General features: G+C 39.0%; 1 protein-coding gene across 3 annotated transcripts in view; it reads right to left on the minus strand.

Moving 5' to 3' along the window:
- Positions 1-416: 416 nt before the first annotated feature.
- LOC149836368 (alpha/beta-Hydrolases superfamily protein) overlaps positions 417-17708 on the minus strand; it is a 124734-nt gene continuing 107442 nt past the window's right edge. For 2 of the 3 annotated variants that reach the window (XM_090009175.1, XM_090009176.1), the window contains exon 8: positions 417-1108. In XM_090009175.1, coding sequence (XP_089865301.1) covers positions 701-1108 — 408 coding nt within the window. In that variant the 3' untranslated portion in view covers positions 417-700. The remainder of the gene's footprint in view (positions 1109-17708) is intronic. The other variant, XM_090009177.1, reaches the window with a different exon arrangement.

A 17708-nucleotide genomic window follows, 5' to 3' on the forward strand; every position in this document is an offset into this window, starting at 1 on the left:
TATAATTTTTTTCAGATCGGGTACAAAAGATGCATCCTTTTAATAGTTCTTTTCTCCTTTTCAGTGTAATTTTGCTTCCTAGATACACAATCTTCATAAACTTGCGCCTGGCAACATGCCATAGAGCGAAAAGGATACACATAAATCTGTTTACTGAAATCCAAAAGATGATTACATGTAAACACATCTAGATCTATTGTTTATGATCAATATACTGATCTCGTAACCTCAACTGGAAAATGGTGAAACTGCAACATGACGACTTTGATGCCATATCTGGAAAATGGTGAAAGTTCTCTCTTCAGATAGAATTAGAAAAAGGGCCAACTGTAGCTTATAGCACCCATTGAGGAAGAAGGCATAACCATCTGATCGTAGTAAACAATGCAATATCCTGTATGGTTTCTGACGGGTAATTTTAGCTACTTTACATATGGGCAATTCTCTTTCAATTTCTATTGTATCCCTTGTGGTCATCCAGAATAGAGTAATCACGAAGGGAGCTTGGCATATGATAAAATTTGCCACATACATCTAGTCAACTTAATATGACAATTGATTCACCAATTCAAGAATTCACACAAACAATTTTCAATCGAAGGAAACACTGTACAATATCATAAATACAAGGTAGTCCAAGAAGAGGATCAGGCTGGTTCCAGACAAGCATGACAGCAAGCTAGACACTCATATACTGAGTTTAACCACTCGTCACAGTGGTCCAAGTGCTGTAGAATAAACCAGCATACAGAACGATGAGAGGCAAGAAGAATGACATCCATGTATAATAAAGGAAATCTGCTGTAGCTATGGTAAGCTTCCCTTCTTCGGATGCAAGTAGGAAGGAGAGCAGAGTATCCATTGAATACTTGGTTGACAGGGAAGTGCTAGCACAGCTTGGGAACAGTTCCTCAACTCCATGGGCTTCAGTATTTGAAGCAGGACGCACATCTTCTGTTTGGGAGCTTGAACCTCTGCTGTTGCTCACAGAGTCATCAGAATCGTCACCTTGATCCCTCTCTTCAGTTGGATTTCCAGTACCACCATTTCGTGAAGTTCCTTGAACTAAATCAAGCCGAGCTTCCACTCCAACACGCCTTAAATGCAACTAAGCAATTTTCATAAAATGTTGAGGCAGTAAATGTCAAGAACATCAGATCTTTTACTGTCAGAAGTTGGTGCGCATTAATTATTTAATGTCACAAAAATACTGTGATGCACACCTTCAAAACATGCAAAATTATATTCTAAGGATGTGAACATGCATAGAAAGCTCTCGAAGAAAGGGAAAAAGAAGTGCTTACGAACCACCAATGCAAAAGGAGGGGTTGTCTGGGTCCAAAATTGTTCTTTGACAAGATCAATATTTACTTGTTCAATGCTGTGATGTAACGAAAACCAAGTAGCCCAAACTGTATGATGCTCACAAATCAACAACCACAGGTGTTCATACAAAGAATTTTGGATGTAAGTGAAGCAGTCCCATTGACATAAAAACCTTTACAGGGTTGAGTAGGACAAAATCCAAATACCATCCCAAATATTATTTAACAAAAATGACAAGCTCTGCATATTTTTATGGTAAAAATATGAAACCGTGAAAAAACATCTATCAATGCATGCCAAAGTTAATAGCTGTCAGAATATGCAAAGAAGTTTTACGCATTTAGGCTATTTATGTACTGTTTCTTTTTTATACTTAAGTTAACATAAATGGCAGTGTCATTGTAAACTTCTGCTTCATTAATGGCTAAGGGGTGTTAGTACATAAAGTCATTGTAGCTACCATGCATCTCATCTTCATCATGGTTCCCCACGTATTTAACTGTGATGTGGTTACTTTATTTCTCTCTTCTTTCTGGGCAAGGTAGAAAAGTAGACAAACTTGAGACATTGCAACCATTGTGAGTGCATGTTACACAAGGATGGTAAGGAGATAAAGATAACACCACACTAATGATTCTCTTAGCAACAAAATAGCACCTAAAAGATAAACTGAGTAATGGCCCCCCCTTCCTCAACTCGTCCATTAAGATTCTAGGTATAATGAAGTGTGCAATAGAGTGAGAAGCCATTTTACGAAGGGAGCGACATGGATCAGGGTACATGATATTGACTGGGGAGCGGGCCAATCAATGAAGAAAGAGCCAGCTTATCTTTCCAGAGGCGAAGGAGGGTTCCCGGATCACACACACACACAGAGAGAGAGAGAGAGAGAGAGGAAACATGTCCTAAATTGGGTGCACTACATGAGACCATAGAACTCTGTTATGAGAGCAGTAAGAATTTCACAAGGTATAATCTACAAGACTACAATATATCTCATAGTAAAACTTTAATGTCCTTGGTATGTTTGAACATTGAATCACCACAGATCTCAAATCAGAAGCAATGCAACTCCTTGGTTTTCTGTCCTGAAACCCCCATCATCATCATCATCAAGCTTTATCCCAACTACATGGGATTGGCTTTACGATTCCTATTTCTCCATTCCTGTCTATCTAGAGCTTAAACTTCAGTCACTTTACAATCTTTCACGTCACCTCTAACTGTCTCTTTCCAAGTCTTCAGTGGTTTTCCTCTTTTCCTAGCTCCTTTTACTTGTACCATGTCAACCTTTCTCACAGGTGCCATGAGAGGTATTCGTGCAACATGCCCAAACCATCTTAAACATTCCCTTTTTTATCCTTTATTGGTCTGACTCATAAGCACATTATAATATATTCAATTTCTAATTTTATCCTTTCTTATAACCCCAGGCATCCATCTCAGCATACACATCTCTGCAACATGCACTATGCCTTCTTGTCGATTTTTAGTCGCCCAACATTTAACTCCATATAATAGCGTTGGTCTTATAGAAGTCTTGTATAAACGTCCTTTCAGTCATAGAGATACTCTTTTATCACATAACACACTACTAGTCAACAACAACAACAACAACAACTACGCCTTCATCCCAAAACAATTGGGGTCGGCGATATGAACCAACAAAGAAAATCATTCTGGGTCTTCCACATGAATCCTTCTCCTCCATTCATTTCTATCCAATGCCATGTCCTCGGTGAGGTTCAAAGCATTCATATCCTTTCCTATCACCTCCATCCATGTCTTCCTAAGCCTACCCCGACCTCTTTTAACTAATATATTTTCCCATTTCTCCATCCTTCTAACTAGAGCATCATTAGACCTTCGTCGAATATGTCCAAACCACCGTAAACGATTCTCTCTCATCTTATTTTCAATGGGTGCAACGCCTACCTTCTTACGTATCTCCTCGTTCCGAATCTTATCTTTTATTGTATTTCCACACATCCATCTCAGCATACGCATCTCAGCTACACTCATTTTTTGAATATGATGTCTCTTGGCAGCCCAACATTCCGTACCATATAGTAAAGCGGGCCTAATAGTCGTCCTATAAAACTTTCCCTTCAACCGCAATGGCATTCTACGATCGCACAACACTCCAGTTGCACTCTTCCATTTCATCCACCCAACCTTTATCCTATGATTTACATCTCCATCAATTTCTCCATACTTTTGAATGATAGATCCCAAATATTTGAAAGAATCATCCACCGGTATTTATTGCTCACCAAGCTTCACTACACTCCCATCTCTATTTCGTTGCTTACTAAATCGACATTCCATGTATTCTATCTTACTCTTACTCAACTTAAAACCTCTTGCTTCCAATGTCTGTCTCCATAATTCTAACTTAGCATTAACCCCAGTTCTAGACTCATCAATCAAAACAATATCATCAGCAAACAACATACACCACGACACATTTTCTTGAATTGATCTCGTAAGCTCATCCATCACTATAACAAATAGGAAAGGGCTTAAAGCAGATCCTTGATGTAACCCAACCGTTATAGGAAAATTGGTTGTCACCCCTCCACAAGTGCGGACATTGGTTACTACTCCTTCATACATATCTTTAATTATACTAATGTACTTGAGAGAAGCACCTTTCTTTATCATTGTCCACCAGAGAACGTCCCTAGGTACTCTATCGTAAGCCTTCTCCAAATCAATAAAAACCATATGCAAATCTTTGTTCCTCTCTCTATTTCTCTCAATAAGTTGTCTAAGAAGATGTATAGCTTCCATAGTAGATCTTCCAGGCATAAAACCAAATTGATTCTTCGATATCATGACAACCTTTCTCAACCTAGACTCAATTATCCTCTCCCAAAGTTTCATAGTATGACTCATGAGTTTTATACCACGATAGTTTGTGCAATCTTGTATATCACCCTTATTCTTATATAGAGGCACCAAAGTACTCTTCCTCCACTCATTAGGCATCTTATTTGTCCGCCAAATCTTGTTAAAAAGATTTGTCAACCATTCTAAACCTTTCTCTCCCAAGCATTTCCAAGCCTCGATAGGTATACCATCTGGGCCAACTGCCCTTCTTGATTTCATTTTCTTTAAAGCCTCTGCAATTTCTTTCTTTTGAATCTTGCGCATGAAGTCACGATTCATCTCATGAAAAGGAATAGAAAAGTCTCCAAGATCCTGAGCATGACTTTCATTAAATAGCTTATCAAAATAATCTTTCCATCTCTCCTTAATCTCCTCATCTTTGACTAAAACCCTTTGCGTTTCATCTTTGATACATCTAACCATACCCAGATCCCTCGATTTCCTATCTCTCATTTTTGCAATCCTATAAATATCCTTCTCACCCTCTTTGGTATCCAACTTGTCATAAACCTCCTTATATATCTTATCCCTCGCGTTCCGAACTACTTTTTTAGCTTCCTTCTTTGCTATCATATACTTCTCCAAATTCTCATTATCACGACTTTTACTTAGATTTCTATAACACTCTCTTTTAACCTTAATAGCTAATTTGACATCCTCGTTCCACCACGATGTATCCTTACCTAGCGGTGCACCGCCTTTAGACTCACCCAATACCTCCTTAGCCACCTTTCTCATGCCACCCACTATCTTATTCCACATAGATTCTGAATCCTCCTCGAGACACCAATCAACTTCCTTAACTACCCGCTCTACAAACATTCCTTGTTTAGCTCCTTTATCCGGGCTTGTGACCGGCAGTGTATAACTAAACAGTTATACACAGGCGGAGTTCTAACACACTACTAGTCAGTCTCCGCTTAATCCAACCGACATTAATTCTATCAGTGATATCTTCAAATTCCCCATTTTGTTGTAATATAGACCCTAAATACCGAAACTTATGACATTTTTTAACAGACATCTTGTATTCTTATAACATTGCTTTCACTAGCTTCTATACTAAACATTCACTCCATATATTCAGTTTTTGTTCTATTAATTTGTAAACTATTTTTCTCGAGTATATTCCTCCAAAGTTCTAATTGCTTCTATGTATCATATTTATCTTGACTAGCCAGTACTATCTCATCTGCAAAAAACATACACCAAGGAACTTCCGCCTGAATACAAGGAGTTATTTATAATTAAAGCAAAAAAGGTATGAGCATAAAGAAAATCTTTGATGTAAGCCAACCCAAATTGGAAACAACCTTGTCTCACCACATGTAGTTCTAAACTTCTAATAGTCGTAACTGCCGCTGCATACATATCTTGAATTATTTTAATATATTTATAAGAGATCTATTTCTTCTTTAACACTGACCAAATCAAGTTTCTTGGGACTTTATCGTAAGCTTTCTTCAAATTTATGAAAACCATATGTAAGTTTCTATCATTCTCTCTATAAGTTGTCTTAACAAGAAAATAGCTTCTATCGTTGACCTTCCTGGCATAAATCAAAATTAGTTGTCTGATACATGCGATTCTCTTCTCAAACGTTGCTTTATTATCCTCTCCCACAGTTTCATAGTGCACCTCATAAGTTCAACAGCCCTATAGTTGAAGCAATTTTTGAATATCACCTTTATTCCTATGTCACAGGGATTCGGCTAGCAGGGTGCCGCACCCGCGCCAACGTGACTCGACGCGGGTGCGGTCAACCCGACCCTGAGTGCGTTGACCACACCCAAGGTCATTTCGGTCCATTTTTTTGGATTTTTTTTAAAAAAAATTTTGCCCTATGAAATGGGCTGCAGAATTTAAAAATGGCGCTCCGATCGACTTCTTGGAGGAGGCCGCTGCCGCGGCCTCAGGCCGGAGAGGTCGATGACCCGCCCCTGCTAACAGTTGGTGGTGGGGTTAGTTTCGGGTGGGTGTAGGAACAGGGAACAATGTTCCCTGTGCACCCCCCATTGCTAAAGTCGCAGGCGAACGGCGGTGGCTGGTCACCATCGACTGGTCGTCATCGTCGACTGTAGTGGCCGACCGCCGATGGCATCGGCAGCCGGCGGCTAACGGAGGCTGCCTACAAACAAACAAACAAAAATACCTTTTCCCCTTAGCTTCATCGACATTTGCTGGCGAAGGGTTGTTGTCGGGGGGGGGGGGGGGGGAGGTGGTCACCATCGCCGGTGGAGGCGGAAGCCCCGGCGATGCTTGTATAAATTTTTTTCCCTTACCTACACCGACGTTTGCTGGCGAAGGGTTGTTGTCGCCTGGAGAGGGGGGGGGGGGGGGGTCACCGCCGCCATTAGCTGAAACCGCCGGTGGGGACGGCAGACCCAACAATACCTGTATTAAAAAAAAAGTCCTCCTTACCGAACATCGCTGGCGAAGGGAGATCGTCGACCGAGGTGGGGGTCATCATTGCCATCGTCGACGACATTTCGATCGGTCATCGGTGTCGATGACCGCAAGTCAACGTGGGGCCTTTGGCTTCTTTTGGAAAACTGAAGGCATTCAGTTTCCACGGTAGCAATGTATAGTGGAACCCGACCCAACGGGGGTTGGCCCGATTCGACCATGTGCGAACAGATCAGGTATCAGATCCGCCTCATAGGAGGACCCAGATCCATCATGGACTGGGTGGATCAGGTGTGAACCTGAAGTCCGGTGGGTGGACCGATCTAAACTCGACTCATGCGGATCAGATATTGGATCTGAGTCTAGAGGCCGATCTAGACCCTGATTCACTGGTTATTAGTGGGTCAGGTCTTCGCCCATCTTGGGGCAGACCTGGATTTGTTATAGACCAGGTGGATCAGGTTTGGACCCGTTGTATGGTTCAGACATGTACCCAGAGAACCAAATCCGACCCTCGGGTTTGGGTTTGATCCGGATCGGCTAGACCTGAATCCATTTGGGGTTCCGGGTCTTCAGGTCTCGGTCAAACCCGTACAGACCGGATCCATTATGGATCGGGTCTGGCTCTGGACTGGGTTGATGATCCGCCTCGACCTGTATATATGATGGACAAGATCTAGGTCTGGACCAGGTTGGGTTCCAATATCCAACCCAGGGGCTGTTGGATCGGGTTCGGATCCAAATCAGTTTGAGGATATGGGTTTGAGTCGGACCCACGCCGGGGGGAACCCCTGGACCCCCCTTATATATATATTACATTTTTGCCCCTGCCGCACCCCCGCACCAAGGTTTTTTGGAAGTGCCGAATCCCCGCACCCGCACTCTGTTAAGACATATGTAATAATACATCTATATATATAAATATAGATGTATTTACCATAATACCCGATAGGGGTATTATGGTCTTTTCACAAGTACCCAATAGGGGTACTTGTTTTATTTCTTTTATTTTGCTGTTTTTTATTTTTTTATTTTTAAATGTATTTTGGATACCGAAAAGGGGCCCCACAATGGAGTCGTTGGGGCCCCCAACAGTCACAATTGTGACCGTTGGGGGCTCCCAACGACTCTATTGGGAGCCCCCTTTGGTCTCCCTTCTCTTATAAATAGGGGGAACCCCCCTTGTATTTTGGATGGCTCTTAGAGAGCTCCTCTTCAATAAAAGAATATTCTTTTATGTGTGTAGCCTTATTATAAGGCCCTTCGTATATCCCTTGGTGGATTTTCTCTCTTGTGCTTGTTTCATTTGTCCGTGTTGGACATTGTGAATGCTTTGACATTCTTGAATTCTTTCGCATACTTCATTACATGGTATCAAAGCCATACGATCTTCTAAGGTAAAATCGTGTCTCTCTCTACTTCCTTTCTTTCTCACATCTTCATTTTGTAACAATGAAAGTCAAGATCGATCTATCATTCAAACTCAATGGGAAAAATTACATGATGTGGGCATCCGCAATGGAGAATAATCTCAAAGGCAAGAAGCTTTGGGGTTATGTAATGGGAACCGTTCCGGAACCCCAACTTAAGCTCACAAAGATGAAAGGAGATCAAGAGAAAGCACTTGAAGGCGATGCTCGTCTCAAGGCCATTGAAGATTATAATCACCAAATGGAAGATTGGGAGAGCAACCATGCAAAAATCCTAGCATGGTTTATAAATAATGTCGAACTCAAGGTATGTGCAAATATTGCAAAATTCCGCCGGGCAAATGAAGTTTGGTTTTTTATGAAGGGTATGTTTAGCCAAAAGGATCTTGCAAGAGCTTATTTTTTGCAAGAAAAAGTAAGAACCCCAAAACAAGGTGACATGAGCATACAAGATTATTATAGTGCTCTAAATCCTTTGTGGGATGAATTGGCTCTTTTAGAGCCTAAATGGGTGGCTATGGAGGATGTGGTACTAAGACAAAAACAAATGGAACAAGATAGATTGTTTCAATTTTTATTTGGGCTTCGTCCCGAATTTGAACAAGTTAGATCCTCAGTTCTCCATAGATCTACGTTTCCTCCCTTAGAAGAGGCTATTGCCGAGATTACTCAAGAAGAGACTAGGCATAGCATGGGTAAAAGCATAGAGGAAGTTCTTGCCGTATCTAAACCCGACAATCATGTTAAAACATACAAACCACCTCATTTTGGTAAGCAAGGGAGTGGAGGAAGGAAAATGATTATATGTCATCATTGTTATGAGCCGAGACATATTAAACCCGTTTGCCCAAAGCTAAATGAGGCATTCAAGCCAAAGGTGGCTTCCGTTGAAGAATCATCCACCAAAGAAGATGACGGCAAGAACGGGGATCTCAAAGATACTCTTGGACAAATCTCCTTGGCTCTCCAACAAATTCTAAAGGCTGCTTCTTCCACCTCCGGTGCCGCCATTGCCTCATCATCACCTCCCGGTATGTATTCTTGGATTTTAGATTCCGGAGCCTCTTTTCACATGACTCCTCATGAAAATGCATTAACCAATGTGTTAAAATGTAAACTGTAATATATATATATATATATATATTATTTAATATTATAATATTTTCTTTTATTATTTTTCTTTATTTTCTTTTTTAGCATCTAGTTCAATAGAAACTAGATATTTGATCCAGTCAAGTTCCTGTTGGAACTTGAAGTTCCTGTCGGAACTTGACTGTGCAAATAGTTGTTGGACTGTAGTCCAACAGCTATAATAAATGCTGTTGGACTATAGTCCAACAGCTATAATAATAAATGTTGTTGGACTGTAGTCCAACAACTATATTAAGAGACGTTGGAATCCAACGTCTCTTTTGGAGAGCTCAAAATGAGCTCTCCTCTCTCTTCCACTTTTTTGTATATATAGGGGTGAACCCCTTCAATGTAAAACAATGCTTCTTAAGCATTTTGTTCATGAATAAAGTATTATTTATTTTTTAAGTGTTCTTCCTTTTATACCCTTTCAAGGGTCATGCTTGTAGTTTCTCCAATAGACACTTGTTTGTGAGTTATTTGTGCATTTGTTGAAGACCACCATTTCATTACATGGTATCAGAGCTACGAAATCCTTAGATCTTGAAGTGCTTCCGCCTCGATTTTCGTGGCACATTTACAAAAGGTGTTTCATCACCTTGTTCTTGGCTCAAGAAGATTTGTTTGAAGAAAGGCGAACTTGTGATACAAAAAATTTTGGTTTTGTATCCTCTCTTATTCCTTTGTCTACTCTTTTTCTTTTCTTTTTATTTTTCTCTCTCTCTCTCCTCCTATTTATTCCTCTCTTACCCTTGTAAAAGATGGATGACAAGGAACCTAAACTATCTCTTACCAAGAAAGAGGGTGATAAAGAGGTTCCTCTAACGGAAGAAGAGAAGAGTAAGGCGTTAGCCACTTATGAAAAGAAATGGAAAGAATGGAGGATAGGGCATGCAAAAATTATGTCATGACTCATCAATAGCATAGACATTAAAAAATGCTCTAGTCTAGCTAAGTTTGAGCATGCCGATAAGGCTTGGGAATACCTCAAAAACATGTATTCCCTTAAAGATATTGCACATGTATGCAATTTACAAGATAAAGTTCGGACAATGACTCAAAAAGATAAAACTATTCGAGAATATTATAATGAGTTGTCCGAACTTTGGGAAGAGTTGGCTCTTCTTGAGCCCAAATGGCATTGTGCCGAAGACATCGAGCTTCGCCAAAAGCAACTCGATATGAAACATTTCTATCAATTTGTGAATGGTCTAAGGCCGGAGTTTGAATCCACCAAATCGGCCCTTTTACATCGTGGAAAAATTCCTTCTATTGTTGATACTATAGAAGAGCTCACTATGGAGGAAAATAGACTTAGAAAAAGTACTCCAAAAGTTGATGATGACTCTGTTTTAGCTGTATTTAGACCGAGGAATCAAACTCGTACTTACAAGCCGCCTCATTTTGGAAGGCAAAACGGCGACTTTGATAAAAGAAAAGTTATTTGTCATCATTGTCATGAACCGGGGCACTATAGGCCTCAATGTCCAAAGTTAAAAAGAAGAGAAGAAAAAAGAGTTGCATCTGTTGAATCTGAGTCAAAAGATCAAGATGCACCTGTGTCTATGGCTCAATTGATGGAAATCCTTCAACCTCTTCTCAAAGGGGTATCCTCCTCAACCGAAGCCTCAACTGGAGCGGCAGTTGCATCTTTCTCCGGTCCAGGTAACTTTCCTTGGCTTTTAGATTCTGGTGCTTCTTTTCATATGACCCCAAATGTTAATAGTCTATCCGAATGTCTTAAAAATAACTCAAGTGTGTCAAAGGTTTTTACAGCCGATGGCACATCTCTTGAAGTAAAAGGAATAGGATGTTTTAAAAATCTTCAAAAATCCAAAAGATTTTTATCCCAGAAGTTAGATATATCCCTAAACTTAATTTGAATCTCTTATCCGTCTCGCAAATATCTGATTATGGATGTAATATCTCCTTCTCTTCTCATGGTTGTTGGGTACAGGATCGCCAGTCAGGGAAGCTGATTGGGGAAGGCCATAGAGAATGAGGACTTTATTACATGGACTTTTTGGAATTACCCAAGAATGCATTTTGTTATAATATTCAGAAATTAGAATTGGATTTATGGCACAAAAGGCTTGGCCATCCTCATATGTCTAAAATTCAATATTTTCCAAGTTTGGGAAAATTTTGTAATTCTGAAAATTTTTCTTGTAAAGACTGCATTCTTGGCAAAATGAAAAGGTTACCATTTCTTAGTAGAACTTTTGTTTCCTCACGACCACTTGAGTTAATACATTCGGATGTTTGGGGCCCCGCACCAGTTATTTCCAAAGGTGGTTATACATATTATGTCATTTTTGTTGATGACTTTTCTAGACATACTTGGATTTATTTTCTTAAACATAAATCTGATGTCTTTGCTAACTTCCAAATATTTCATAAAATGGTTAAAAATAAGTTTCAAAATGATATTTCTGTTTTTCGCACTGATTCAGGGGGAGAATTTATGTCCAACGAATTCAAAGACTATCTCAATTTACATGGTATTACACATCAAAGATCATGTCCACACACTCCACAACAGAATGGCCTAGCCGAACGCAAACATCGGCACATTATGGAAACTACTAGGACATTGCTAATTGCAAATCAAGTTCCAAAAAGTTTTTGGGCTAAAGCGGTCCTAACTGCCACCTACCTCATTAATAGGATGCCATCTTCCTCATTAAAGAATACAACTCAAATAGAAAAGCTTGTTAATTTAACTCCAGATTATTCTAGATTAAGAGTCTTTGGATGCAAATGTTTTGTTTTCACCAACAGAAATGACAAACTCTCTCCTCGTGCAATCCCATGTGCCTTTTTAGGATATGCTGATAATAAAAAAGGTACAGGTGTTTCGATTTTCAAAATGACAAATTATATGTGTCAAGAAATGTATCTTTTTTGGAAAAAGAAAGCTTCTTTGAATTTGAAAAATCCAAGGATGTCATTGAATACTCGTTTTTAATTGATCCAACTTCAAAATCCAATGAATGTGATGTTGGATGTGACCTTGACAATGATCAAAGTCCTATTGTTGTTGAAAATGATGATAATGAAGAGCAAATCCATAGGGATGTTAGTCTACAATATTTAAGATATAGAGAGCAAAATCTTCCATGTGCATTACAAAAATACTCTGAAGTCTCACCTAGAAGAACGTCTAGAATCTCTAAACCTCCAGAAAAATTTGTGTCTTATGAATATTTTTCACCCACGTATAGGGCCGCCATTACATTAATACAATCATATGTTGAACCATCATCCTATTCTCAAGCAAAAAATCATATAGAATGGATATGCACTAGAAAAGGCCAATACTTGGACGATACAAGATATCCCTTCGGGTAAGAAACCTATAGGTTGTAGGTGGGTATACAAAGTCAAAACCAAAAGTGATGGGACCCTGAAAAGATATAAGGCCCGTTTAGTAGCAAAAGGATATGCCCAAGAGTATGACATCGATTATGAAGAAACATTTGCTCCTGTGGCCCGTATGACCACTGTCAGAACTTTAATAGCCTTGGCCTCCATTAGAACATGGCCTATCTTTCAATTAGATGTCAAAAATGCTTTCCTGAATGAGAATCTCGTTGAAGAAGTATACATGGAAGCCCCACCTGGTATTAGTATCCCTAAGGGTAAAGCTCTTCGTCTAGAAAAAGTTCTTTATGGTCTTAAACAGGCTCCAAAAGCCTGGTATGACCGATTTAGTCATGTTATGCTTGATATTGGTTTTCAACCTTGTTTAAACTGCTTTGTTTGTTAAGAAATCTGATGCAGGCATCATTATTCTTCTTCTCTATGTGGACGATATGATCATCACCGGAGGCGACAAACAGGGAGTTGCAAATATTAAATCTCTTCTTAAAACTCACTTTGAAATGACTGACTTAGGTTTATTAAGATATTTTTTAGGCATTGAAGTTGCTTATTCCCCTCGGGGGTATTTGATATCTCAATCTAAATTTGCTCTTGATATCGTTTCCAGGTTTGGAATTACACATGATAAGAAAGTAGACACTCCAGAAGTTGTCAATGTTAAAATGAAAATTGATGATGGAGAACTTCTTGATGATCCTACTCCTTATAAACAACTTGTTGGAGCTCTTTCTTATCTTTCCATTATTAGGCCAGATATAACTCATGCGGTTCATACAGTCAGTCAGTTTCAGCATGCTCCCACCTCCGTGCACATGGGAACGATTTTGCGTATTATTAGATACTTAAAATCCTCTCTTTCACGAGGACTCTTCTTGTCTGCTTCATCTTCATTAAATTTAATTGCATATACTGATGCTGACTGGGGAGGTGATCCCAATAATAGACACTCAACTACTGGTTTTTGTGTGTTCCTAGGTGAAACCTTAATTTCGTGGAGGTGCAAGAAGCAACAGAAAGTCTCTCTTTCCTCCACCGAAACTGAATACAGAGCCATGACAACCACCACTATGGAGGTTGTTTGGCTCAGACGATTGCTAGCGGATATGGGAGCTAAAGCAACACAAGCTTCAAAGATGTGCTGTGACAACAAAAGTGCGATCTACATTGCAAGCAACCGGACATTTCATGAGCGCACTAAACACATTGAGATGGACTGCCACTATGTCAGAGAGGAATACTTACATGGAACCATTGATCTGCCATATGTTACATCAGAATATCAATTAGCAGACTTTTTCACCAAGCCTCTCGCTGCTCCCAGATTTCACTTCCTCTTAGACAAACTTTCGCTCATTGTACCGTAAGTTTGAGGGGGAGTGTTAAAATGTAAACTGTAATATATATATATATATTGGAACTTGACTGTGCAAATAGCTGTCGGACTGTAGTCCAACAGCTATAATAAATGCTGTTGGACTATAGTCCAACAGCTATAATAATAAATGTTGTTGGACTGTAGTCCAACAACTATATTAAGAGACGTTGGAATCCAACGTCTCTTTTGGAGAGCTCAAAATGAGCTCTCCTCTCTCTTCCACTTTTTTGTATATATAGGGGTGAACCCCTTCAATGTAAAACAATGCTTCTTAAGCATTTTGTTCATGAATAAAGTATTATTTATTTTTCAAGTGTTCTTCCTTTTATACCCTTTCAAGGGTCATGCTTGTAGTGTCTCCAATAGACACTTGTTTGTGAGTTATTTGTGCATTTGTTGAAGACCACCATTTCATTACACAATGTGCACACCAATTCAAAAATATCTTGTGTCTCTACGGCCGATGGAACTTTTCTCAAAATAAATGGTATTGGAACTCTTGATTCTAAAAATGTTCAAAATTTCCTTGTTCCAAAAGTTAGAATAGTTCCTAAATTAAATCTTAACCTCTTTTCCGTTTCTTAAATAGCCGACCATGGATGTGAAATATCTTTCTCATCCCAAGGGTGCTTTGTGCAGGATCTCCGGTCCGGGAAGCGGATTGGGCAAGGCCATAGGAAGGGAGACCTTTATTTTATGGATAACTTAATACTTCCAAATACCTCATTTTGTATTTATGTCCAAGACAAAAATATTGAAACTTGGCATAAAAGGCTTGGACATCCAAGTTACTCTAAAATGTATCTTTTTCCTTTTGGAAACAAGTTTTGTAAAGAAAAAGATATCAATGGCAAAGATTGCATTTTTGGAAAAATGAAGTCTACTCCTTTTCCTATTAGAACTTTTGTGACAACAAGACCTTTTGAATTGGTGCATTCCGATGTATGGGGACCATCTCCGGTTCTATCCAAAGGTGGTTATTCGTATTATGTTACTTTTATTGATGATTATACTAGATATGTATGGATTTATTTTCTTAACTTTAAATCGGAAGTTTTTAACTTCTTCAAAGAATTTCATGCAAAAGTTCAAAATCAATTTCAAAGTCAAATATCCATTCTTAGATCCGATTCGGGTGGAGAATACTTATCAAATGATTTTCAATCATATCTAAAACAACATGGCATTTGTCATAAAAAATCTTGCCCAAGAACTCCTCAACAAAACGGTCTAGCGGAAAGAAAACATAGACATATTTTAGAAACCACTAGATCCTTACTCATTTCTAAAAATATTCCTAAAAGTTTTTGGGCCGAAGCCGTGTTAACCTCCACCTATTTAATCAATAGGATGCCATCTTCAAAATTGAAGAATATCTCTCCTTATGAAAAACTTTTCAATATGACACCCGACTACAATCGTCTTCGTATTTTTGGGTGTAAATGCTTTGTTCTTTTACATAAAAGAGATAAATTGTCACTTAAAGCAATAGAATGCGTATTTTTAGGATATGGTGAAAATCAAAAGGGCTATAGATGCTTTGACTATAAGAACAATAAATTATTTGTGTCCAAAGATGTGACCTTTTTAGAAGATGAAAATGGATTTGAAATTTTGGAAAAACCAAATGAAATTGATTATATGTTTATCAATGATCTTTTAGAAGACTCAAATGATGACCTTTTGAGTCATCCGGAATTTTTAGAAAATACTCATGATAATGGTGTATCACCAACTAATGGTGACAATCTCCAAGTATACACTCGGCGTGAGGAAGCACAACCTATTAGTGCTTTAGAAAAATTCTTGCGGCTTAATGAACTCCTAGAAGAAGCCTCCCTTAGGCGTTCTTCTAGAGAAACAATTCCACCTAATAGGTTTGTCTCATATGAAACTCTCTCACCTAAATATAGAGTTTGTCTAATTGCCTTGCATTCTTACTATGAACCTTCCCACTATAATCAAGCAAAAAATATTCCTCATTGGGTTGAAGCAATGAAAGTTGAACTAGATGCTTTAAATAAGGCTAAAACTTGGAAAATAGTCCACCTTCCTCCAAATAAAAAAGCTATAGGATGTCGATGGGTCTACAAAGTCAAAACAAAAAGTGATGGTTCCCTATAACGTTATAAAGCTAGATTAGTTGCTAAGAGATATTCACAAGAATATGACATCGATTATGAGGAGACTTTTGCCCCCGTGGCTCGCATGACAAGCGTTAGAACTCTAATAGCGGTAGCATCATCTAAGAAATGGCCTATATTTCAATTAAATGTTAAAAATGCCTTTCTTAATGGTCAGTTGAATGAAAAAGTATATATGGACCCTCCGCCGGGAATTAATGTTAACCAAGGTCAAACTCTTCGGTTATTAAAAGCTTTATATGGTCTTAAACAAGCCCTTAAGGCTTGGTATGATAGATTTAGTGCTATCATGTTAAAATTGGGATTTCGTTCATGTTATACTGACACTGCTCTTTTTGTTAAACGTGCAGGTAATAGTATCATCATCCTTTTGCTTTATGTTGATGATATGATCATCACTGGCAATGATGAAAATGGTATTCTTAATGTTAAAAATATGTTAAAACATAATTTTGATATGTCTGATCTGGGTTTTCTCAGTTACTTTCTTGATATAGAAGTAGCATACTCTTCTCGAGGGTATATATTGTCACAGATGAAGCTTGCTGCAGACATATGTTCCAAATCTGGGATTTCAGATGACAAAAAGGTGGAGACTCCTGAGGTTATCAATGCTAAACTTCGACTGGAGGATGGAGTTCTGCTGGATGATCCTATGCCCTACAGGCAACTCATTGGCTCCCTCACCTATCTGACTATCACCAGGCCGGATATTGCTCATGCTGTGCACTCTCCAAGCCAATTTCAGCATGCTCCTACATCTGTGCATATGAGTGTTGTGCTCCGGATCATTCGATACATCAAAAATACTTTGACTAAAGGGCTATTCCTATCCTCACTCTCTTCCTTAGACTTACTGGCTTATACTGATGCTGACTGGGGAGGAAACCCAAATGATCGAATCTCAACTACTGGCTTTTGTGTTTTCCTAGGAGATTCGCTAATTGCTTGGAGGTGCAAGAAACAGCAGAAAGTCTCATTGTCTTCTACTGAAGCAGAATACAGGGCTATGGCAACTACTACAATGGAGCTTGTGTGGCTTCGAAGTCTTCTTCAAGATATGGGAGTCGAAATTACCGGTGCTTCGAAGCTTTGTTGTGACAACAAAAGTGCCATCTACATTGCCAGCAACCACACTTTTCATGAGAGGACTAAGCATATTGAAATGGACTGTCACTATGTACGTGATGAATATCTTCGTGGGACAGTTACACTGCCATATGTCACTTCAGAATATCAACTTGCAGATTTCTTTACTAAAGCTCTGCCTGTTCCTCGCTTCTTGTTCCTTCTTGGCAAACTTTCGGTCATTTCCCCATAAAGTTTGAGGGGGGGTGTTAAGACATATGTAATAATATGTAATAATACATCTATATATATATAAATATAGATGTATTTACCATAATACCCGATAGGGGTATTATGGTCTTTTCACAAGTACCCAATAGGGGTACTTGTTTTATTTCTTTTATTTTGCTGTTTTTTATTTTTTATTTTTTTATTTTTAAATGTATTTTGGATACCGAAAAGGGGCCCCACAATGGAGTCGTTGGGGCCCCCAACGGTCACAATTGTGACCGTTGGGGGCTCCCAACGACTCTATTGGGAGCCCCCTTTGGT

This window comes from Nuphar pumila, chromosome 6 (assembly GCF_984573655.1).
Source record: "Nuphar pumila chromosome 6, dmNupPumi1.hap1.1, whole genome shotgun sequence".
NCBI lineage: Eukaryota > Viridiplantae > Streptophyta > Magnoliopsida > Nymphaeales > Nymphaeaceae > Nuphar > Nuphar pumila.